The sequence below is a fragment of the Ranitomeya imitator genome, chromosome 1 (genome assembly GCF_032444005.1).
Source record: "Ranitomeya imitator isolate aRanImi1 chromosome 1, aRanImi1.pri, whole genome shotgun sequence".
In the NCBI taxonomy this organism is placed as follows: Eukaryota; Metazoa; Chordata; class Amphibia; order Anura; family Dendrobatidae; genus Ranitomeya; species Ranitomeya imitator.
The window spans coordinates 623,401,893-623,426,114 of record NC_091282.1 but is presented as its reverse complement, the minus strand read 5'-3'; the positions used below and the strand labels follow the sequence as shown (position 1 = coordinate 623,426,114).

At 47.4% G+C, this 24,222-nt stretch overlaps 1 protein-coding gene across 1 annotated transcript in view; it reads right to left on the bottom strand.

The window, feature by feature from the left end:
• The window catches only part of LOC138681220 (scavenger receptor cysteine-rich type 1 protein M130-like), a 159,845-nt gene that overhangs the window by 67,534 nt on the left and 68,089 nt on the right, over positions 1-24,222 (bottom strand). The window contains exon 7 of the mRNA XM_069768589.1: positions 16,379-16,702. Coding sequence (XP_069624690.1) covers positions 16,379-16,702 — 324 coding nt within the window. The remainder of the gene's footprint in view (positions 1-16,378; positions 16,703-24,222) is intronic.

Below are 24,222 nucleotides of genomic sequence, written 5' to 3'. Positions count from 1 at the left end.
GAAAGAGCTAGAGGCTGAGTCAGCAAGGAAAGCCAAAACTTATTCATGCTGCTCCGGCTTTAAAAGCTATTTTCCTACTCCCAGATAAGGGAGCCTTCGAGGCCTTGTGTAGCCAGATGATGACGCTGCGTCTACACCTCGAGCCTTTGGTGCTATCTTGCTTTTCCCAGTACCACCAGATGATCCACTACCACCCCCACCATCAGTACCTGCTGGCAATGACCGCCCCCGGCTTCTTCCACCAGACTTCCTCATTTTTGGGGAAATGCTACCAAAATAACAACCGATATATGGTACTGTTAAACAAGGTAGAAGGTGTACATTAACTTTTTGAGAATTTGTATCTCCCTTTTTTTGGTGGGAAGACTGCAGCAAAAAACAGGCCCAGTGTATTGCACTACACAATGTCAGTGGCAGAAAGTGGCTGCCAGATATATGACCAACAGAACTGTCGTATAGAAACTTGTTGGCAATTTAACTGTCCCTTTTTTTGGGGGGAGAATGCAGCAATAAACAGGCCCAGTGTATTACACTACACAATGTAAGTGGCAGAACGTGGCTGCCAGATAAACGACCAACAGAACTGACGTATAGAAACTTGTTGGCAATTTAACTCTCCCTTTTTTGGGGGGGGAGGATGCAGTAAAAAACAGGCCCAGTGTATTACACTACACAATTTCCGTGGCAGAACGTGGCTGCCTGATATACGACAAACAGAACTGACATATAGAAACTTGTTGGCAATTTAACTCTCCCTTTTTTTGGGTGGGGGAGAATGCTGCAAAAAACAGGCCCAGTGTATTACACTACACAATGTCAGTGGCAGAACGTGGCTGCCAGATATTTGACCAACAGAACTGACATATAGAAACTTGTTGGCAATTTAACTCTCCCTTTTTCGGGGGGGAGAATGCAACAAAAAACAGGCCCGGTGTATTACACTACACAATGTAAGTGGCAGAACGTGGCTGCCTGATATACGACAAACAGAACTGACATATAGAAACTTGTTGGCAATTTAACTCTCCCTTTTTTTGGGTGGGGGAGAATGCTGCAAAAAACAGGCCCAGTGTATTACACTACACATTGTCCGTGGCAGAACGTGGCTGCCAGACATTTGACCAACAGAACTGACATATAGAAACTTGTTGGCAATTTAACTCTCCCTTTTTCGGGGGGGAGAATGCAACAAAAAACAGGCCCGGTGTATTACACTACACAATGTAAGTGGCAGAACGTGGCTGCCTGATATACGACAAACAGAACTGACATATAGAAACTTGTTGGCAATTTAACTCTCCCTTTTTTTGGGTGGGGGAGAATGCTGCAAAAAACAGGCCCAGTGTATTACACTACACAATGTCAGTGGCAGAACGTGGCTGCCAGATATACGACAAACAGAACTGACGTATAGAAACTTGTTGGCAATTTAACTCTCCCTTTTTCGGGGGGGAGAATGCAGCAAAAAACAGGCCCAGTGTATTACACTACACAATGTCCGTGGCAGAACGTGGCTGCCAGATATTTGACCAACAGAACTGACATATAGAAACTTGTTGGCAATTTAACTCTCCCTTTTTCGTGGGGGAGAATGCAGCAAAAAACAGGCCCGGTGTATTACACTACACAATGTAAGTGGCAGAACGTGGCTGCCAGACATACGACCAACAGAAATGACGTATAGAAACTTGTTGGCAAATTAACTCACCCTTTTTGGGGGGGAGAATGCTGTAAAAAACAGCCCCAGTGTATTACACTACACAATATCAGTGGCAGAACATGGCCGCCAGATATACGACCAAGAGAACTGACGTATAGAAACTTGTTGGCAATTTAACTCTCCCTTTTTTTTGAGGGGGTGAGTGTTAGGTCTCGAGTTCCCACTTCTGCACAGGGGGAATCTCAAGCCATCTCCGCTGCAGTCTCCCAATCTTATCCAGCCACAGTGGAGTCTGCTCAGCAGGGACGTCGGTCCCAGCGTCTTGCTCAGTCTCACGCTGTACAGAGAGTTACTGCTGCTTCTTCAGCTTCTGCCATTAAAGTCAGTGCTGGTCAGCAGTGAGCGGACTTCTCTGGGACTAAGTCCTTGTCTGCACACACTGAGCATGCCCAGGGCAAGATCTCCCGTTGGAGATCGAGGGTCATGTGCTCAGGCTCTGCAGCACATTCCATTGGTCCTCTTGGCAGGTCTTGGAAGGGCAAAGTTTCTGTGGCCACTTCCTGTGCTGCAACTATATAAACTGCGCATGACCGCACGGCCATGCGCTAGTGTACAATTGTTAATGTGTGTATGTTGTGAGTGCAAGTCGTCCTTGGATACCCCTACCCTATTGAATGTCTGTTCGCGGAAGGTGTATGGTTGCTATCTAGCGCCCGACTTAGCCTACAGCACTAATCACACATTACAGCGTCCAGTTGCTGTGACCGCCAGTACGGCGCCGTGCACTTCCTCTGTGCTTTCCTTACCCAAGCCTGGGTGGTTAGTGGCGTTCGTCAGTGCGGCACCGCATGCACTCTTGTGCCTTAAAATCGTTATTTAGTTTCCTTACACACCCAGTTGCGGTGTTATGCCAGTAAGGGTCTACAATCCTAGTTGGTGTTGAGTTCGCTGACTACTTACTCACGCTCTATGTGCGGTACCGCGGTCCTGTGACGCAACAGGATCGCTTCCTTCACGTTGGGTGAAGTTTAACCCACATGTGTATACTTATGAGTACCGCCATATAGTCCGTCGTTACTTGGCAGCAGGTTCCATCTCTGCACGGTGGACCCCGGGCTGCGAACGCACCATACTCTATCTGTCTTAATATTTGGTGCGTTCCGCTAGCCCTAACATTACACTAGCGCCAGGGTCTGGCTAGTAATGACGGACAAACAGCAATCCTTGCGGTATATCCAGCAGCTGGAGGGTAGGTTGGCGGCTCTTGAGAGCGCAACCTCAGCTGTGGATGTTACCGCGGTTGCTGTACAGGCTGCTAGCGTGGCTGCAGCAACCCTGTATATTGCCACCCCTGCTCCGACATTTTCTCGCCTCCCGCTGCCAGAAAAATTTTCTGGTGATAGCAAGTTTTGTAGGGGATTTGTGAGTCAGTGCTCTATTCACCTCGAGCTCCTGGCTGCACGTTTTCCCACAGAGCGGGCTAAGGTGGGATTTATAGTGTCTCTTTTGTCGGACAGGGCGTTGGAATGGGCTACGCCGCTGTGGGAGCGTGGCGATCATGTGGTGCAGAGTGCTCCGCTGTTTCTGAGCACTCTGAAACAGGTCTTTTTAGGACCTCAAGTCACCCATGATACGGCGCTCCAACTGCTGGCATTAACTCAGGGTGAGTCCTTGGTCAGTCAATTCGCCGTCCAATTCTGCACTTTAGCTTCTGAGCTGGATTGGTCGGATAAAGCTCTTATCCCCATATTTTGGAGGGGCCTGGCTGACCACGTTAAGGACGCTCTGGCCACTAGGGAGGTTCCTGCCACACTGGAGGAGTTAATAACTGTCTCCACTCGAATTGACCTCCGTTTTAACGAGCGGAGGTTAGAGCGAGCCCAGTGTAGGCAGAGGTTTCGGCTGGCTCCTACCTTCGCCAAACCTCTGGAATCTCCGGTCCTGGTTCCTGAGTCACATGAGGCCAGGGAAGAGTCACAAGCGGGATCTAAGTCCCGGACCGCTTGTGCACTCAAGGTCTGTCATGTTTGCCAGCAGTCAGGACATCTAGCCACCAGATGTTCTCAGCGATCGAGGAAACGTCAGCGTTTAGTGGTAGTAGGTGGAGGTACACTAAACACGGCGACGTTTGCCTCTAAATTGTCCTTTAAGGGGACAATTGCTATAGGCTCATTCTCCCACTCGGTAGAGCTCTGCGTGGATTCAGGGGCGGAGGGCAATTTTATGTCTTCTGCCGTCGCCCAACGTCACGCAATACCCCTGGTTATGCTAGCTCAACCAGTAACGGTACGAGTGGTGAATGGGTCGGCACTGCCCTCACAGATAACACACCAGACCATCCCTTTTACTTTGTCCATGTCGCCATCTCATCAGGAGATTATATCTCTGCTCGTCATTCCTGAGGGAATTGATGAGGTCCTGTTGGGAATACCTTGGCTACGGTACCACTCTCCTCATATCGAGTGGTCCTCTGGCAGAATCCTGGGATGGGGCGAATCTTGTGGGGGTAGGTGTCAGAGGGAGTGCGTTCAGGTTGCTACTACAGAGGTACCCGCAGATCTTTCCTCTCTCCCCAAGTAGTATTGGTCTTATGCAGACGTGTTCTCCAAAAAGGCGGCGGAGATCCTTCTGCCCCATCGCCCCTATGACTGTCCTATTGATCTCTTGCCTGGTGCTGAGCCTCCCCGGGGTCGAGTCTATCCGCTATCTCTCCCGGAGACGGAGGCAATGTCACAGTACATCCAGGAAAATCTGGCAAGAGGATTCATTAGGAAGTCAGTGTCACCTGCTGGGGCAGGGTTCTTCTTCGTGCAAAAGAAGAATGGAGAATTTCGTCCATGCATAGACTACAGGGGTCTTAACGCCATCACCGTTAAGAACAAGTATCCTTTGCCCTTGATATCTGAGCTCTTCGATAGGCTTCGGGGAGCAAGGGTATTTACTAAACTAGATCTGCGGGGTGCTTACAACCTGATTCGCATCCATGAGGGGGACGAATGGAAGACGGCTTTTAACACCAGGGATGGGCACTATGAATATCTGGTGATGCCCTTCGGGCTCTGTAATGCCCCAGCCGTTTTCCAAGACTTTGTGAACGATATCTTCCGGGATATGCTTTCCACCTCGGTCGTAGTCTATCTGGATGATATTCTCATCTACTCTCCAGATAATGACTCCCACCGGAGAGATGTTTGCAAAGTCTTCGACCTCCTACGGGCAAACTCCCTCTATGCCAAGTTGGAGAAGTGTATGTTTGAGCAGGAGTCCTTACCTTTCCTAGGCTACATCATCTCTGCCCAGGGATTGGCTATGGATCCTGCCAAACTACAGGCTGTGATGGACTGGCAGGAACCCCATTCTCTTAAAGCGGTGCAGCGCTTTATGGGGTTCATTAATTATTATCGCCAGTTCATTCCGCACTTCTCAACTTTGGTAGCCCCCTTGGTTGCCCTCACCAAGAAGGGGGCGAATCCCAAATTGTGGTCTGAGGAGGTCTCCAAGGCCTTTAACTCTATAAAGTCACACTTCGCTAGCGCTCCCATCCTACATCGCCCCGATGTTGATAAGCCATTTATCATGGAGGTGGATGCCTCTTCTGTTGGTGCTGGAGCAGTCCTCTTCCAAAAGGATGCTCAAGGTCGGAAGCATCCTTGCTTTTTCTCCAAGGCCTTCTCACCAGCAGAGAGGAATTAATCCATCGGGGACAGGGAGTTGCTAGCCATGAAGTTGGCTTTCTCGGAGTGGAGACATCTCTTGGAGGGTGCACGTTTTCCCTTCCAAGTCTTCACAGACCATAAAAATTTGGTGTACCTGCAGACAGCCCAGCGGTTGAATTCTCGCCAGGCCAGATGGTCCTTATTCTCCCGGTTTCATTTCACCCTCCATTTTCTTTCTGGGGAGAAGAACATTCGGGCCGACGCTCTCTCTCGCTCCGTTGTGTCATCTGCGGAGGAGGAGGAGGAGCCTCGGCTTATTGTCCCCACCGAGAGCTTGAGAACTGTGGCCCCGGTTTCGCTAGAGTCTGTGCCCCCGGGCAAGACTTTTGTTCCATCCAATTTGCGACCGGAGGTTCTCTCTTGGGCACACTCGTCCAGGGTGGGTGGACATTTTGGTACCAAAAGGACATCTGAGTTACTGGCGAGGATGTACTGGTGGCCGCATATGGCTCGTGATGTCACAGAGTATGTTCGGGCGTGTGTCTCTTGCGCCAAGAACAAGACTCCTCGGCAACGGCCAGCTGGTTTGCTTTATCCTCTGCCGGTGGCGGACAGGCCCTGGGAGATGGTCGGGATGGACTTTGTGGTGGGCTTACCCAAGTCTCGTAACTGCACCATTATCTGGGTGATCACCGACCATTTTTCCAAAATGGTGCACTTGGTGCCTCTTCCACGGCTACCTTCTGCACGGGCGTTGGCTGTCTTGTTCGTCAAGCATATCTTTCGCCTACACGGTATGCCAGACAAAATTGTTAGTGACCGGGGTCCCCAGTTTGCGTCTCGATTCTGGAGAGAGCTTTGTTGTCTACTCAGTATTGAGTTGAATCTCTCTTCGGCATATCATCCCGAGACGAATGGGTTGGTAGAGAGGGCCAACCAGACCTTGGTCACATATTTACGACATTTTGTTTCTGCCAGGCAGGATGACTGGGCATCCTTGCTACCGTGGGCAGAGTTTGCACTTAACAATGCCGTAGTCAGACTCCATTCCTCCTAAATTACGGCCAGCATCCGCGTGTTCCTGTGCCCATGCCTGTGTCTTCTGCTGACTCCAGGGTGGCAGACTGGGCTGTGGAGGCACTGGACATTTGGGACCGCACGCAGGATGCCATTCGGGCCTCCAAGGAGAGAATGAGGTCCTCCGCCGATGAACCTCCGACCTTTGCTCCTGGCGACTTGGTGTGGCTCTCCGCCCATAACATCAGGCTGCGAGTTGAGTCCACTAAGTTTGCTCCTCGCTACTTGGGTCCCTTCAAGGTTCTCGAACAGGTTAATCCTGTGGTCTACCATTTGGCTCTTCCTCCACGCTTGGGTATCACCGACACCTTTCATGTGTCCCTCTTGAAACCCGTATACATGTCCCGGATTTCTGAGTCATCTGCCGGGACATCGGGTTCGTCTACGGACGATTACGAGGTGAACGCTATTTTGGGGTGCAAGGTGGTACGCGGCAAAAAGTTCTATCTGGTGGATTGGAAGGGTTATGGCCCAGAGGACAGGTCATGGGAGCCTGCTGAAAACATTCGGGCCCCACAGCTCATTGCTGCCTTCGAGCGTAGCGAGGCCCAAGGAGGGGGGGGCCCTAGGAGGGGGGGTAATGTTAGGTCTCGAGTTCCCGCTTCTGCACAGGTGGAATCTTGAGCCATCTCCGCTGCGGTCTCCCATTCTTATCCAGCCGCAGTGGAGTCTGCTCAGCAGGGACGTCGGTCCCAGCGTCTTGCTCAGTCTCACGCTGTACAGAGAGTTACTGCTGCTTCTTCAGCTTCTGCCATTAAAGTCAGTGCTGGTCAGCAGCGAGCGGACTTCTCTGGGACTAAGTCCTTGTCTGCACACACTGAGCATGCCCAGGGCAAGATCTCCCATTGGAGATCGAGGGTCATGTGCTCAGGCTCTGCAGCACATTCCATTGGTCCTCTTGGCAGGTCTTGGAAGGGCAAAGTTTCTGTGGCCACTTCCTGTGCTGCAACTATATAAACTGCGCATGACCGCACGGCCATGCGCTAGTGTACAATTGTTAATGTGTGTATGTTGTGAGTGCAAGTCGTCCTTGGATACCCCTACCCTATTGAATGTCTGTTCGCGGAAGGTGTATGGTTGCTATCTAGCGCCCGACTTAGCCTAGAGCACGAATCACACATTACAGCGTCCAGTTGCTGTGACCGCCAGTACAGCGCCGTGCACTTCCTCTGTGCTTTCCTTACCCAAGCCTGGGTGGTTAGTGGCGTTCGTCAGTGCGGCACCGCATGCACTCTTGTGCCTTAAAATCGTTATTTAGTTTCCTTACACACCCAGTTGCGGTGTTATGCCAGCAAGGGTCTAATCGGACTTCAATCCTAGTTGGGGTTGAGTTCGCTGACTACTTGCTCGCGCTCTATGTGCGGTACCGCGGTCCGGTGACGCAACAGGATCGCTTCCTTCACGTTGGGTGAAGTTTAACCCACGTGTGTATACTTATGAGTACCGCCATATAGTCTGTCGTTACTTGGCAGCAGGTTCCATCTCTGCACGGTGGACCCCGGGCTGCGAACGCACCATACTCTATCTGTCTTAATATTTGGTGTGTTCCGCTAGCCCTAACAGTGAGAATGCTGCAAAAAACAGGCCCAGTGTATTACAATGTCAGTGGCAGAACGTGGCTGCCAGATATATGACCAACAGAACTGAGGTATAGAAACTTGTTGGCAATATAACGCTCCCTTTTTTTGGGGGGAGAATGCTGCAAAAAACAGGCCCAGTGTATTACACTACACAATGTTAGTGGCAGAACGTGGCTGGCAGATATACGACAAACAGAACTGACGTCTAGAAACTTGTTGGCAATTTAAATCTTTTTTTTTTTGGGGGGGGGGGAGAATGTAGCAAAAAACAGGCCCAGTGTATTACACTACACAATGTCAGTGGCAGAACGTGGCCGCCTGATTTACGACAAACAGAACTGACATATAGAAACTTGTTGGCAATTTAAATCTCTTTTTTTTGGGGGGGGGGGGGAGAATGTAGCAAAAAACAGGCCCAGTGTATTACACTACACAATGTCAGTGGCAGAACGTGGCTGCCTGATATACGACAAACAGAACTGACATATAGAAACTTGTTGGCAATTTAACTCTCCCTTTTTTTGATTGGGGGAGAATGCTGCAAAAAACAGGCCCAGTGTATTACACTACACAATGTCAGTGGCAGTACGTGGCTGCCAGATATACGACAAACAGAACTGACGTATAGAAACTTGTTGGCAATTTAACTCTCACTTTTTTGGGGGGGAGACTGCAGCAAAATACAGGCCCAGTGTATTACACTACACAATGTCAGTGGCAGAACGTGGCTGCCAGATATACGACAAACAGAACTGACATATAGAAACTTGATGGCAATTTAACTCTCCCTTTTTTTGATTGGGGGAGAATGCTGCAAAAAACAGGCCCAGTGTATTACACTACACAATGTCAGTGGCAGAACGTGGCTGGCAGATATACGACAAACAGAACTGACGTATAGAAACTTGTGGGAAATTTAAAACTCCTTTTTTTTTTGGGGGGGGGGAGAATGCTGCAAAAAACAGGCCCAGTGTATTACAATGTCAGTGGCAGAACGTGGCTGCCAGATATAAGTCCAACAGAGCTGGGGTATAAAAACTTGTTAGCAATATAACTCTCCCTTTTTTGGGGGGGAGAATGCTCCAAAAAACAGGCCCAGTGTATTACACTACACAATGTAAGTGGCAGAACGTGGCTACCAGATATACGACAAACAGAACTGACGTATAGAAACTTGTGGGCGATTTAAATCTCCCTTTTTTTGGGGGGGGAGAATGTAGCAAAAGACAGGCCCAGTGTATTACACTACACAATGTCAGTGGCAGAACGTGGCTGCCAGATATACGACAAACAGGACTGACGTATAGAAACTTGTGGGCAATTTAAATCTCCCTTTTTTTTTGGGGGGGGGGGGAGAATGTAGCAAAAAACAGGCCCAGTGTATTACACTACACAATGTCAGTGGCAGAACGTGGCTGCCAGATATGCGGCCAACAGAACTGACATATAGAAACTTGTTGGCAATTTAAAACTCCCTTTTTTTGGGGGGGGGGGGGGTGAAATGCAGCAAAAAAACAGGCCCCGTGTATTACACTACACAATGTAAGTGGCACAACGTGGCTGGCAGATATACGACAAACAGAACTAACGTATAGAATCTTTTTGACAATTTAAAACTCCCTTTTTTGGGGGAGAGAATGCAGCAAAAAAATAGGCCCTGTGTATTACACTACACAATGTCAGTGGCAGAACGTGGCTGGCAGATATATAAAAAAAATACAAGGGCTGTAGTACTATTTCAATCTCCCTGCAATGATCAAAGGACAAGTATGGCAGCAATAAAAAGGACTGCTGCACACAAAAGAGTGTGGACAAAGAAACAAGAGAACTGTGCAGAAAGGAGCAACAGGATTTTTGCTTTAAAAAAAACAGTTGGTTTGCACAGCGGCATACAAACAGCAATGCAGCTATCAGGGAGGCTCATAGGGCAACCTAATAAGCTACAGCGCTGATGCACAAAAAATAAAACCACTGTCCCTGCAAACAAAAGATGGTGTTGGACAGTGGAAACCGCTACAGCACAAGCAGTTTCAGGGTTAATCTTCCATCCCTAACTATATCCCTTCTTCTGATGAAGCTGCAGCAACCTCTCCCTATGCTAAGATCGACAGAAGTAAGATGGCGGTTGGCATGCACGCCCCTTTATAGCCCCTGTGACGCCACAGAAAGCAAGCCAATCACTGCCATACCCTTCTGTAAGATGGTGGGGACCGAGACCTATGTCATCACGCTGCCCACACTCTGCGTGCTCCTTCATTGGCTGAGAAATGGCGCTTAAAGCGTCATATGAAACGCGACTTTGGTGCGCAGATCGCTGACCTCATGGCCGATCCCACAGTGTGATCGGGTCGGGTTTCACGAAACCCGACTTTGCCAAAAGTCAGCGATTTTTGAAATTGTCCGATCCATTTTGCTCAACCCTAACGAAAACTATTAAAAACCTCCCAACATTGAATGGGACACATGAGCGAACCACAAACCGTGCTCAACTCTACCCATTTACCTTTCCCTGCCTGGTCCGTCTTTGACCGATGTATCCAGAAATGTAAATGACCCTCAATAAGCACCACGTCCCTGGCCCAAAGCCCCCCTTGTCTATACGTGGTGGGAGACACAATCTCCCCAACCTTCAGAGCCCCAAAAAATGCCAGGGAAAAGGCTAGACGAAAAAGAGCCGCCTCAAAGTTGGATATGCAAATGTCGTCCAAACGCCCGCTCACCAGTTCCAACATGCCAAAAGAGACAGGGCACCTGCGATCCCCTTGCCCCACCTTTCTCCTAAAACCTTTTACCGCCTGTCTTACCAGAAACAATTTTGTCAAGTACCGCAATCCTCGAAGCTGGAAACAAAAAGCCAAAGCCACCCGAACTCTATCTACCTTCCTTGCCGACCACCCCTCATCAGCGCCGTGTCTCAACCACAACAACAAAGCACCCAATTGGTCATCACCCGCGTTAGTAGCCCCACATGACACCAACCAAGATTCCCAATCGCACTATGCCGACTGTTATGACCTGGTGGTAAGGACAATAATGGACCTGGTGGTTAACAGCACACGGAATGACCTGATAGTTACTAATAATATAGGACGAGCTCTGAGAGGTGGGAACTCTGCTGACCGCAATCGCTAATCCTATCACACACACTAGAAATAGCCGTAGATTGCTCCTAACGCTCCCTATGCAACTCGACACAGCCTAAGAAACTAGCTAGCCCTAGAGATAGAAAAATAAAGCCTACCTTGCCTCAGAGAAATTCCCCAAAGGAAAAGGCAGCCCCCCACATATAATGACTGTGAGTAAAGATGAAAATTACAAACACAGAGATGAAATAGATTTAGCAAAGTGAGGCCCGACTTACTGAACAGACAGAGGATAGGAAAGGTAATTTTGCGGTCAGCACAAAAAACTACAAAAAGACCACGCAGAGGGCGCAAAAAGACCCTCCGCACCGACTCACGGTGCGGAGGCGCTCCCTCTGCGTCCCAGAGCTTCCAGCAAGCAAGACAAAAATCAAAATAGCAAGCTGGACAGAAAAATAGCAAACCAGAGAAAAACAATCAGGAACTTAGCTTCTGCTGGGAAGACAGGTCACAAGAGCGATCCAGGAGAGAACTAGACCAATACTGGAACATTGACAGGTGGCATGGAGCAATGATCTAAGTGGAGTTAAATAGAGCAGCCAGCTAACGAATTAACCTCGTCACCTGTGGAAGGAAACTCAGAAGCCGCAGCTCCACTCACAACCACCAGAGGAAGCCCATGGACAGAACCAGCCGAAGTACCATTCATGACCACAGGAGGGAGCTTGACAACAGAATTCACAACAGCCGACCACGTGCTGGGTGCCAAAGACGTGTGAATCAAAGGTCCTGCAGCCCGGATACCATGCTCCAAAGCTCCACGGGCAGTCCAGACCCGTCTCCTCCGCATACGGGGCAAGAGACCGAAAATGTTCCCACTGAAACTGAGACAAAGAGTCAGCAACAGAATTCTCCACTCCAGGCACATGAGCCGCCATAATATAGATTATGGACATGCAAAACAACACCAACTGACGAAGAACCCTGATAACCAGGGGAGAAGATGCCGTCAAGCTGTTTATGACACATACAACTGCCATATTGTCACAATTAAAACGAACCTTTCGATTGCGCAAATCCTCCTTCCACAGATAAACAGCAACCATAGGAAACATTTCCAACAAAGTTACGTTCTTCACTAACCCAGACGCGAACCAGTCGTCGGGCCACCTAGCGGCACACCACCAGCCACTAAAAAAGGCGCCACAACCAACACCGCCCGAAGTGTCGGTAAACAAATCTATGGCCGACCTAACGCTTCCCAACCGTGTAAGCAACTCACGGACCCTAGACAACAACTCCCCTACCCCTTCGTTCCCCAAATCAGACCGAACCCTCTAATGCTCCCCCGTAACCACGGCCCCACCCACCTGACTAACCCCAACTATGGAAGTATTAGGGGTGGCAATCTGGCCAAAATATTGGCGCAACGTGAATGCAAATGGATTATCACCCTTGATACTATGGCTCTGAGAGGACTCAACGAGAAGCTGAGTTTTGTTCCCTTCTTGTGACACGGCACCAATCCAAGTAAATTGCAGTATTGTTCTTGATTTTTATGACATCTACCACTTTTCGTCTTTTGTGAATTGGACTTCATTTAAGAATTATTAGTCTCTCCTTTCTTTATTGAGTCTGGTTCCCATCATTTTTTATTATTTATGTTGCTAATTATGTCCTTCTCTTTGTTTTTCTTAGTTTGTTTTCACTTTGCTAAGTTGCCGCAGCATTGGTTGCCATATGACGTATGATGGACTCACTTTCTTCGGCACGGAGAATTTTAGAAATGAAAAAAAAAATTATATATTTTTTTGTGTATTTTTTATTATTTTTTTCACTTTTTCTTTTTATTTTTTGATTTTTTGATTTATGCATCATTTATTATTTAATATTTTTTTATAATATTCTTATGTTATTTGTTGCATCACTTGCAAGATACACGCATCACTCTTATTTTAATTACACTTATAGTTGTCTATATTATATAGACAACATATGCACTCTTGTCACTTTAACTTTATTCATTGATGTTATATTATAAACTAGCTGAAGAGCCCGGTGTTGCCTGGGCATAGTAAATATCTGTGGTTAGTTATAGCACCTCACTTCTCTTATTTTCCCATCACGCCTCTCATTTTCCCCCTCACATCTCTCATTTTCTCCCTTACACCTTTCATTTTCCCCTCACTCCTCTTATTTTCTCCCTCACTCCTCTCATTCCCCCCTAACACTTGTCATTTCGACCTCACATCTGTCATTTTCTGATCACTCCACTATTTTCCCTCACTCCTCTCATTTTGCACTCACACTTTTTCATTTTCACCTCACACCCCTCATTTTCACCTCACACCTCTCATTTTCCCCTCAAAACATACATGTTTGTCATCTCCCTTATATATAGTATACACCTGTATGTCATCTCCTGTATATAGTATATACCTGTATGTCATCTCCTCCTGTATATTGTATGTACCTGTATGTCATCTCCTCCTGTATATAGTATGTACCTGTGTCATCTGCCCCTGTATATAGTATATACCTGTGTGTCATCTCCTCCTGTATATAGTATATACCTGTGTGTCATCTCCTCCTGTATATAGTTTATACCGTGTGTCATCTCCTCCTGTTTATAGTATATACCTGTGTGTCATCTCCCCTGTATATAGTATATATGTGTGTCATCTCGCTGTATATAGTATATACCTGTGTGTCATCTCCTCCCGTATATAGTATATATCTGTGTGTCATCTGCTCCTGTATTAGACCTCATTCACACGATCTTTGCTCAGTATTTTTACCTCAGTATTTGTAAGCTAAATTGGCAGCCTGATAAATCCCCAGCCAACAGGAAGCCCTCCCCCCTGGCAGTATATATTAGCTAACACATACACATAATAGACAGGTCATGTGACTGACAGCTGCCATATTTCCTATATGGTACAGTTGTTGCTCTTGTAGTTTGTCTGCTTATTAATCAGATTTTTATTTTTGAAGGATAATACCAGACTTGTGTGTGTTTTAGGGCTAGTTTCATGTGTCAAGTTGTGTGTGTGTTGCGTGTGGCGACATGCGTGTAGCAACTTTTTGTGTCGAGTTGCATGTGACAGGTTAGTGTAGCAAGCTGTGTGCAGCAAGTTTTGCGCATGGCGAGTTTTGCGCGTGGCGAGTGTGTGGTGCATTTTGAGTATGTGCAAGTTTTCTGTGAGGCAACTTTTGCATGTGTTGCAACTTTTGTGCATGTGGCAATTTTTCCACGTGTGCAAGTTTTGCGTGTGGCGAGTTTTCCATGAGGTGAGTTTTGCACGTGTGGCGAGTTTAGCGTGAGCCTAGTTTTTCATGTGGCGAGTTTTGCGCGTGGCGAGTTTTGAGCGGCGACTTTTGTGTTTCGACTTTTATGTGGTGAGGTTGGTGTATATGTGGTGAAATGTGTGCTGAGGGTGATATGTGTTCAAGCACGTGGTAGTGTGTGGCGCATTTTGTGTGTGTGTTCATATCCCCGTGAATGAGTATCCCATTTCGGGGCCCCACCTTAGCAACTGTACGGTATATACTCTTTGGCGCCATCGCTCTCACTCTTTAAGTCCCCCTTGTTCACATCTGGCAGCTGTCAATTTGCCTCCAACACTTTTCTTTCACTTTTTCCCCATTATGTAGATAGGGGCAAAATTGTTTGGTGAATTGGAACGCGCGGGGTTAAAATTTCACCTCACAACATAGCCTATGACGCTCTCGGGGTCCAGACGTGTGACTGTGCAAAATTTTGTGGCTGTAGCTGCGACGGTGCAGATGCCAATCCCGGACATACACACATACACACATAGACACACACATTCAGCTTTATATATTAGATTTTTTAATTTGTCTTTCACTATGCTGCTATATATTAACACTGTTCACACATACAGTATATGCATAATCTTTCACGGGGTTCAGATGATGTGGTATAAGTGTTTTTGTCCTGTAATTGTGCTCTGTTAGATATGGCCACACTGCTGGTCATACGGCGGATTTCCGCCTACATGTGCTCTCCTCTATGACGGCTGCGGTGATGGCATGCCCTGGGTGCCGGCGCGTGTGCGCCGCTTACTGGCCGCACTTTCGGTTTGCCGGATATATAAATCAAAGAGACTGGTGTGCTATTAACCCCTTTTGAAAAAGCTAGAACGCGAAACGTGCGTCAGGGGCTGCGGGGCGAGGTAGGGACATTCCCTTGACACATAATAGACACATAATCTACTTTTGGTCTGAGTTGGCTTAGGACTTATTAAGGCACTACATGTGTATGTGATGGCTAAAGCCAGTAGACCGTCTTAATATTTTATGTACTATTGATTTGCTTCCCTGGGATATATTGGTCTATATTGTTCTACCTCAGTACTGCCTATCTGCAGATTTCCTCCGGTTAAAATCTCTTTTTGTATGTAATGAAATTGTTTTATATATAAGTCTATGATGTTGTTCTGGGCATTTTTGCCCTATTTCTTTTTGTTGTTATTTGGTTGGAGCGGTCCTTTCGAATCTACTGTATGTTCCTTAGTCATTTTGGGAGAGCTGGTAGAGGTTGCTCTCGGCCTCAATATATGGTGGTGCTTTATGATTATATTAATCAGTTTCAGGGGAGGGCCTGGAGGAAAAATCAACATCGGGTCTTCTTTTTTTTGAATACCATCCACATCCCATCAATATCACAGTGCACTGTAATGTGTTTGCTGACCCCGGAATCCTGTCCCTGTGCCCTACAATCGTGAGATTAAATTAACCTTTTCCGTCCTGCCATGGGCATTGGCATCATTGTTCTTTTGCGCAGGCACCGTCGAGTTTTCTGAGAGACAAATGAAGACTGGAGGCCAAGTTTTCTTCCAGGCACCGCACGCCCCAGAGCCAACTCATTACCATGAAAAATAAAAGATGACTTCTGCACAACAAGACTGCTGAAATGGGCATACAGATATGACTATTTTAACCATTCTGTTACCTGTATGCTCATATTAATAGGTAAAAACATCCCAGGGGGTAACAGATTCCCTTTAACAAAGATGCAAGCCAAGTGCTTTAAGCCCCATTTTTGGTCTTGTAGGTCTCAGTTTGTGTTAGTTTTGCAGCCTAAAGGTTGGCGGCAAAGAGTTAAAGCTAAGAAAAGGGCTCAGAGCATTATCATTTGCCAGAGGAATCTCAAGGAAGTTTAACCTTCGAGAGGGGTTTCTATCATTTATTTTGTCAGAACAGGGCCCAAGATCATCTCCCAGAGTTAAATTTGGCTCTCATAGTAAGAAAGATTATATTGAACCTCTGTCTAGACATATCATATTCATGTTACTATACCTGAGCAAATTACTTGTATATCCTTTTTCTGATCAGTCCATGCCTTTATATCAATTGATCCATTAGACGAACAATCTTGCAGCTGGGTTTCATTTCCTTGACATTTTTTACTGAAATACACATGACCATTGGTTTTTGCAGTTGGTGCAATGATATTAAATGAACCTACTGCGTGACCACAATGTAATTCTCTGCACACAACTTGGGCCTCATTATTGCCCCACTTGTCACTGAAGGCTGTCCTCCATCTATTATTTATGAGAATCTCCAGTCTTCCTGCACAGCGATTAGATCCATCCTTCAGTCTCACCGTATCTTCTTTCTCTGCAAATAAATCATATTATTTTAATGTTTTTTTCTTCAATGTATTCTCCTAATTCATTTGAAATATTTTGCCATTTATTTAAACTTTGTTATACATTGGGAAAATAATTATTTGACACACTGTCGAAGAATGTAATTACAAGATCTGTAATCTTTATCATAGGTACACCAACTGTGAGACACAGAAACTAAAAATAAAACACAGAAAATAACATTGTATATTTTTTACATAATTAATTTGCATTTTATTGCATGAAATAAGTATTTGATCACCTACCAACCAACAAGAAATCTGGCTCTTGCAGACCTGTTATTTTTTCTTCAAGAAGCCCTCCTACTCTGCACTTATTACCTGTATTAATTGCACCTGAGAAAAAAGACGTTTGAGCCAGCTCACATGCTGCGGTTCCAGACCTGGAGCGCAGAATTGCGTCCTGACCAGACATGTAGCCAGTGATAAAAAAGTGATAAGTCTCAAGACTAAAGGTACCGTTACACTAAACGACTTACTAACGATCACGACCAGCGATACGATCTGGCTGTGATCGTTGGTAAGTCGTTGTGTGGTCGCCGGGGAGCTGTTACTCCAGCGACCAACGATCAGGGGAAAGACTTCGGCATCGTTGAAACTGTCTTCAACGATGCCGAAGTCCCCGGGTAACCAGGGTAAACATCGGGTTACTAAGTGCAGGGCCGCGCTTAGTAACCAGATATTTACCCTGGTTACCATTGTCAAAGTTTAAAAAAAAAAAACACTACATACTTACATTCCGATATCTGTCACGTCCCCCGCCGTCAGCTTCCTGCACTCACTGTGTCAGCGGCGCCAGCCGTAAAGCAGAGCCAAAGCACAGCGGTGACGTCACCGCTGTGCTCTGCTTTACGGCCGGCGCTGTCAGTGCAGGGAAGCTGACGGCGGGAGACGTGACAGACATTGGAATGTAAGTATGTAGTGTTTTTTTTTTTTACTTTTACAATGGTAACCAGGGTAAATATCGGGTTACTAAGCGCGGCCCTGCGCTTAGTAACCCGATGTTTACCCTGGTTACAGGTGAACACATCGCTGGATCGGCGTCACACACGCCGATCCAGCGATGACAGCGGGTGATCAGCGACCAAAAAAAGGTCCTGATCATTCCCCACGACCAACGATCTCCCAGCAGGGGCCTGATCGTTGGTCGCTGTCACACATAAAAGAGATCGTTAGCGAGATCGTTGCTACATCACAAAAAACGTGACGTTACAACGATATCGTTAACGATATCGTTATGTGTGAAGGTACCTTAACATCATGCGACAAGATCCATCGGAGGTTGAAATATGATGCAGAGGAGGGATGTTAATGAAAAAGAGGACATAAAGCAATGCGTTTCACACACAATACAGGCGTTCTTTGCCACAGTTACTGTGACCACTGTTTGAGCGCAAAAAGAACACTATCAGTGAAACACAGGTGAGTTAAACATCATGTCATGTGACCCATAATTGCTTTGTTTCCAAACAGAAATACTAACAAAAATGGAAAAAAAAACAATATAAACAGTAAAATAAGGGCAAAAACAGAAAGAATATGTCGTAATGAAAATCAATAATGATTAGGGATCAGAGAGTGTACTCGTTGCTCGGGTTTTCCCGAGCACCCTCAGGTGGTCTCCAAGTATTTGCAACTGCTCGGAGATTTTGTTTTCATCACCTCACCTGAATGATCTACAGCTACTAGCCAGGCTGAGTACATGTGTGGGGTGCCTGGTTGAATAAGATGAAATGAAATGAAAGTGATTGCCCTATCTTGCATTTATCCAGGAAAGTGACCGTGGTGTTAGGAGTCGAGTTTCCTCTGCTGCACAGGGGGAATCTCGATCCGTGTCTGCTGCGATCTCCCATTCGGTATCGGCTGCAGTGGGCTCTGCTCAGCGGAGACGTCGCTCCCAGCGTCTCGCTGGGGCTGATTCGGTGCATAGGGTCACTACTGCCTTTTCTGGCTTTCCTATGGTACCCTGCACTGATCTGCGGCGAGCGAGCCTCTCTGGGACTAAGTCCTTGTTTACTCACACTGAGCATGCCCAGGGCAGGGTCTCTCATTGGAGGTCGAGGGCCACGTGTTCGGTCACATGCTCAGGTGCTGCAGTACATTCCATTGGTCCTTCTGGAAGGTCCTGAAAGGGCAAAACATGCTCAGGTACTGCAGCATTTTCCATTGGTCCTTCTGGAAGGTCCTGAAAGGGCAAAAACTTCAGTAGCAGCTTCCTGTGCTGCAACTATATAAACTGCGCATGACCGCACGGCCATGCGCTAGTATCATCTTATGCTATATGCTTTGCGCCAATGTGGTCATGTGTTTGAATGTGTTCAGGGACCCGGCTGAAATAAGCCCCTAGAATGCTGGCACCTCCGGCGAGGAGATTGTGTTTAAGTGTGTTCAGGGACCCGGCTGAAATAAGCCCCTAGAATGCTGGCATCTCCGGTGAGGAGTTTTGTATGCATGCATGACCACTCACTGCTCACATCTGGGTAGTTGGCCTGTGCCTCTGTGAAAGTCTAACAGGGCACAGAGCTTTCCTCTCGCGGTTACTCTGTGAAGCTAACAGAGTTGGTATATACCGCCATATAGAGCCGCCATTATTTAGCAGCAGGTGCTTTCCTGCACGGTGGATCCCGGGTTGCGAACGCACCAATTCCATTTAATAAATTATATATTTGGTGCGTTCCGCCAACCCTAACAGTATACTAGCGCCAGGATCTGGCTAAGTTATGGCGGATGAACAGCGATTGCAGGGGTACATCCAGCTGCTGGAGGGCCGGTTGGCGTCTCTTGAGCGTGCAACCTCGGCGGTGGATGTTACCGCAATAGCTGTTCAGGCTGCTAGCGTGGCTGCAGCAGCTTTACCCACTGCCACCTCTGTTCCGACCCTATCTCACCTTCCTTTGCCTGAGAGATACTCTGGGGACAGTAAGTCCTGTAGGGGTTTCGTGAGCCAATGTGGTATACACCTCGAGCTTCTGGCTGCACGTTTCCCTACTGAGTGGGCAAAGGTGGGATTCATAATCTCTCTCCTGTCGGACAGAGCGTTGGAGTGGGCTACGCCGCTGTGGGAGCGCAACGATCATGTGGTGCGGAGTGTTCCTAGGTTTCTGGACACTCTGAAACAGGTCTTTTTAGGACCTCAAGTCACCCATGATACAGCGCTCCAACTGCTGGCTTTGACTCAGGGTTCAACCATGGTCAGCCATTTTGCTGTTCACTTCCGGACATTAGCGTCTGAGTTGGAATGGCCAGATAAAACCCTCATTCCCGTATTTTGGAGGGGGCTGGCTGACCATGTGAAGGACGCTTTGGTCACTAGGGAGATTCCCGCCACACTGGAGGAGCTCATAGCCATATCTACTCGTATTGACCTCCGTTTTAACGAGCGGAGGTTGGAGCGAGCCCAGTGTAGGCAGAGGTTTCGGCTGGCTCCCACCTTCGCCAAACCTTTGGAATCTCCAGTCCAGGCATCCGAGTCACAAGAGGCCTTAGAGGTGACACGAGCGGGATCCAAGTCTCAGTCTGCCCGTGCACATAAGGTCCGTCATGTTTGCCAGCAGTCAGGACACCTTGCCTCCAAGGGTCCTCAGCGGTCGGGGAAACGTCAGCGTCTAGTGGCAGTTGGAGGAGGTACACTAGACACGGCGATGTTTGCCTCAAAGTTGTCCTTCAAGGGGACAATTACCATAGGCCCATCCACTCTTATGGTCGAGCTATGCGTGGATTCTGGGGCAGAGGGTAACTTTATGTCTTCCGCTTTTGCCCAGCATCACGCAATACCCTTGGTGATGCTCGCCAAGCCGGTAACCGTTCGAGTGGTAAATGGGTCAACACTACCTTCACAGATTACCCACCAAACCATTCCTTTCACGCTATCTGTGTCTCCATCACATCAGGAGATAATCTCCCTATTAGTCATTCCTGAGGGAATTGATGAGGTCCTGTTGGGGATACCATGGCTTCGCTACCATTCTCCTCATATTGAGTGGTCCTCTGGGAGAATTTTGGGTTGCAGTAAATCTTGCGAGGGTAGATGTCTGAGGGAGTGCGTCCAGGTTGCTACTACACAGGTACCCGCAGATCTTTCCTCTCTCCCCAAGCACTATTGGCCCTATGCAGACGTGTTCTCCAAAAGAGCTGCGGAGACCCTTCCGCCTCACCGCCCCTATGACTGTCCTATTGACCTCTTGCCTGGTGCTGAGCCTCCCCGGGGTCGAGTCTATCCGTTATCTCTCCCGGAGACGGAGGCAATGTCCCAGTACATCCAGGAGAATCTGGCAAAAGGATTCATTAGGAAGTCAGTGTCACCGGCAGGGGCAGGGTTCTTCTTCGTACAGAAGAAGACTGGAGACTTACGTCCATGCATAGACTACAGGGGTCTTAACACCATCACCGTTAAGAACAAGTACCCACTACCCCAGATATCTGAGCTGTTTGATAGGCTATGGGGAGCGAGGGTATTTACAAAGTTAGATCTGCGGGGTGCTTACAACCTGATTCGCATCCGTGAGGGGGATGAATGGAAGGCGGCTTTTAACACCAGGGATGGGCACTATGAATATCTGGTGATGCCCTTCGGGCTCTGTAATGCCCCAGCCGTTTTCCAAGACTTTGTGAACGACATCTGGCTTTCCTATGGTACCCTGCACTGATCTGCGGCGAGCGAGCCTCTCTGGGACTAAGTCCTTGTTTACTCACACTGAGCATGCCCAGGGCAGGGTCTCTCATTGGAGGTCGAGGGCCACGTGTTCGGTCACATGCTCAGGTGCTGCAGTACATTCCATTGGTCCTTCTGGAAGGTCCTGAAAGGGCAAAACATGCTCAGGTACTGCAGCACTTTCCATTGGTCCTTCTGGAAGGTCCTGAAAGGGCAAAAACTTCAGTAGCAGCTTCCTGTGCTGCAACTATATAAACTGCGCATGACCGCACGGCCATGCGCTAGTATCATCTTATGCTATATGCTTTGCGCCAATGTGGTCATGTGTTTGAATGTGTTCAGGGACCCGGCTGAAATAAGCCCCTAGAATGCTGGCACCTCCGGCGAGGAGATTGTGTTTAAGTGTGTTCAGGGACCCGGCTGAAATAAGCCCCTAGAATGCTGGCATCTCCGGCGAGGAGTTTTGTATGCATGCATGACCACTCACTGCTCACATCTGGGTAGTTGGCCTGTGCCTCTGTGAAAGTCTAACAGGGCACAGAGCTTTCCTCTCGCGGTTACTCTGTGAAGCTAACAGAGTTGGTATATACCGCCATATAGAGCCGCCATTATTTAGCAGCAGGTGCTTTCCTGCACGGTGGATCCCGGGTTGCGAACGCACCAATTCCATTTAATAAATTATATATTTGGTGCGTTTCGCCAACCCTAACACATGGTTGAATAGATTCAGTTAGCTACTGATGAGAACAACCACCCACTCACCTAATAGAAGGGTTGGCTGCCAAGTAGCAAAGATTCACAGAGATAAGGCTTGCATAAGACACAGGTAAGTGTGATGCAAAGTGTCTGGACAACCTATTGATCACGCCCATAGTATGAGCAGGTGGGCCGTCCAGCACTATATATAAATGCACCACACAAAAACCAAACCAACATAAAGGGGCCCTACCACACCCTGCAAAAAAAATGATAAAAAGTGCAATAAAAAGATGCAAAATTAATTCATGCATAAAATACATTAAATGAGGTATTGGTTACTATTTTGGCCAAAATGGATAAGCTCGCAACCCAACGTCAATGCTACTGCATTTGTCATTTGACAAGGTTTTGGTGAGTCCGCTTTTTGCAACAATATAGCCTCTACAGTGCAAGAAGCGAAATACGGGAATGGTCTGACCAGTGGCGTAACTAGAAAGTTATGGGCCCCGATGCGAACTTTCTAATGGGGCCCCCCATCATTCAAAAATATTTTCCACCCAAATTCAGATTTTCCCTATTCATTTCGCACACTATAGCTTTAGTGCAAAGTTGTATAGTGTGACCTCAGTGGCGTAAGTATCCGGTGCCCCATCCTGGTATATATCTATCCCCTGTACTGCCATTGTTTTGTAATTTATAAAAGAAACTAAACCATTATAATCATCAGGGGCTTACATATAAGTCATGGGGATCCATATAAGAAGTATAATGCACCCCCATAGTACTCCTTATAATATAATGCACCCCCATAGTCCTCTATATAATATACTGCAAAGTTCATAGTCATCCATATAGTATAATTACACTCTCCATAGTCATCTGTATAGTATAATACACTCTCCATAGTCTTCCATATTGTATAATACACTCTCCATAGTCCTCCATATAGTACAATAGTATAATACACTCCCCATAGCCCTCCATATAGTATTATACACTCCTCAGTCCTCCATATAGTACAATACACTCCTCATAGTCCTTCATATATTAAAATACACTCCTCTTAGTGCTCCATATAGTGTAATACACTGCTCAGTCCTCCATATAGTATACTACACTGCTCATAGTGCTCCATATAGTATAATGCACCCCTCATAGTCCTCCATATAGTATAATACACTCCTCAGTCCTCCATATAGTATTATACACTCCTCATAGTCCTCCATATATTAAAATACACTGCTCAGTCCTCCATATAGTATAATACACTCCTCATAGTGCTCCATAAAGTATAATGCACCGCCATCGTCATCCAGGTCGTACAATTCATTTCTCATAGTATAATGCACCCCGTAGTATTTCATATAGTATACTATAATATATAATGTATTTCCCATAGTTCTTGATACAGTATAACGCAGCCCACATGTAGTATAATGTAGCCACCCCACAGAGTATAATGCAGCCATCCCACAAAAGTATAATGCAGCCCCACCATACAATATAATGTAACCCCCATAGAATATAATGCAGCCCCTCCATACAGGTGCAGTGAGAAAGACACAGGCAAATGCTGACTATGGGGCAGGGGAGAAGGACACAAAGGGGCTAGGGGAGACAGGCACAATGAAACACTTGCGGGCTAGGAGGCAGGGGAGAAGGGCACAAAGGGAATAGTGGGCAAGGGAGACTGACACAAGGGGACACATGGGGACAAGGGACACAAGCACAAGGGGACAAAGGACACAGGCACAAGGGGACACACAGGGACTAGTGGGCAAGGGAGACTGACACAAGGCTACACAAGAGAACAAGGGACACAAGCACAAGGGGACTCATGGGGACCAGGAAGAAGAGGAGAAGGGCACAAGAGGACACACAGGGACTAGGAGGCAAGGGAGACAGGCACAAGAGGACACAAGGGGACTCCGAGGGCAGAGTAGATAGGGACGCAAGTAGACGGAGTTGCAAGGGGACAGGGGAAGACGGGGAGACTTGGGAGCAGGGAAAAAGGGAGCACACAGATAACGAGGACAGGGTAGAGGGGGAACACACGGTGAGAAAGGGGACAGGGGAGACTTGAGGGCAGGGCAGACGGGTCACATGGGGACAAGGATCTGGGAATGCACGGGGAGAGCA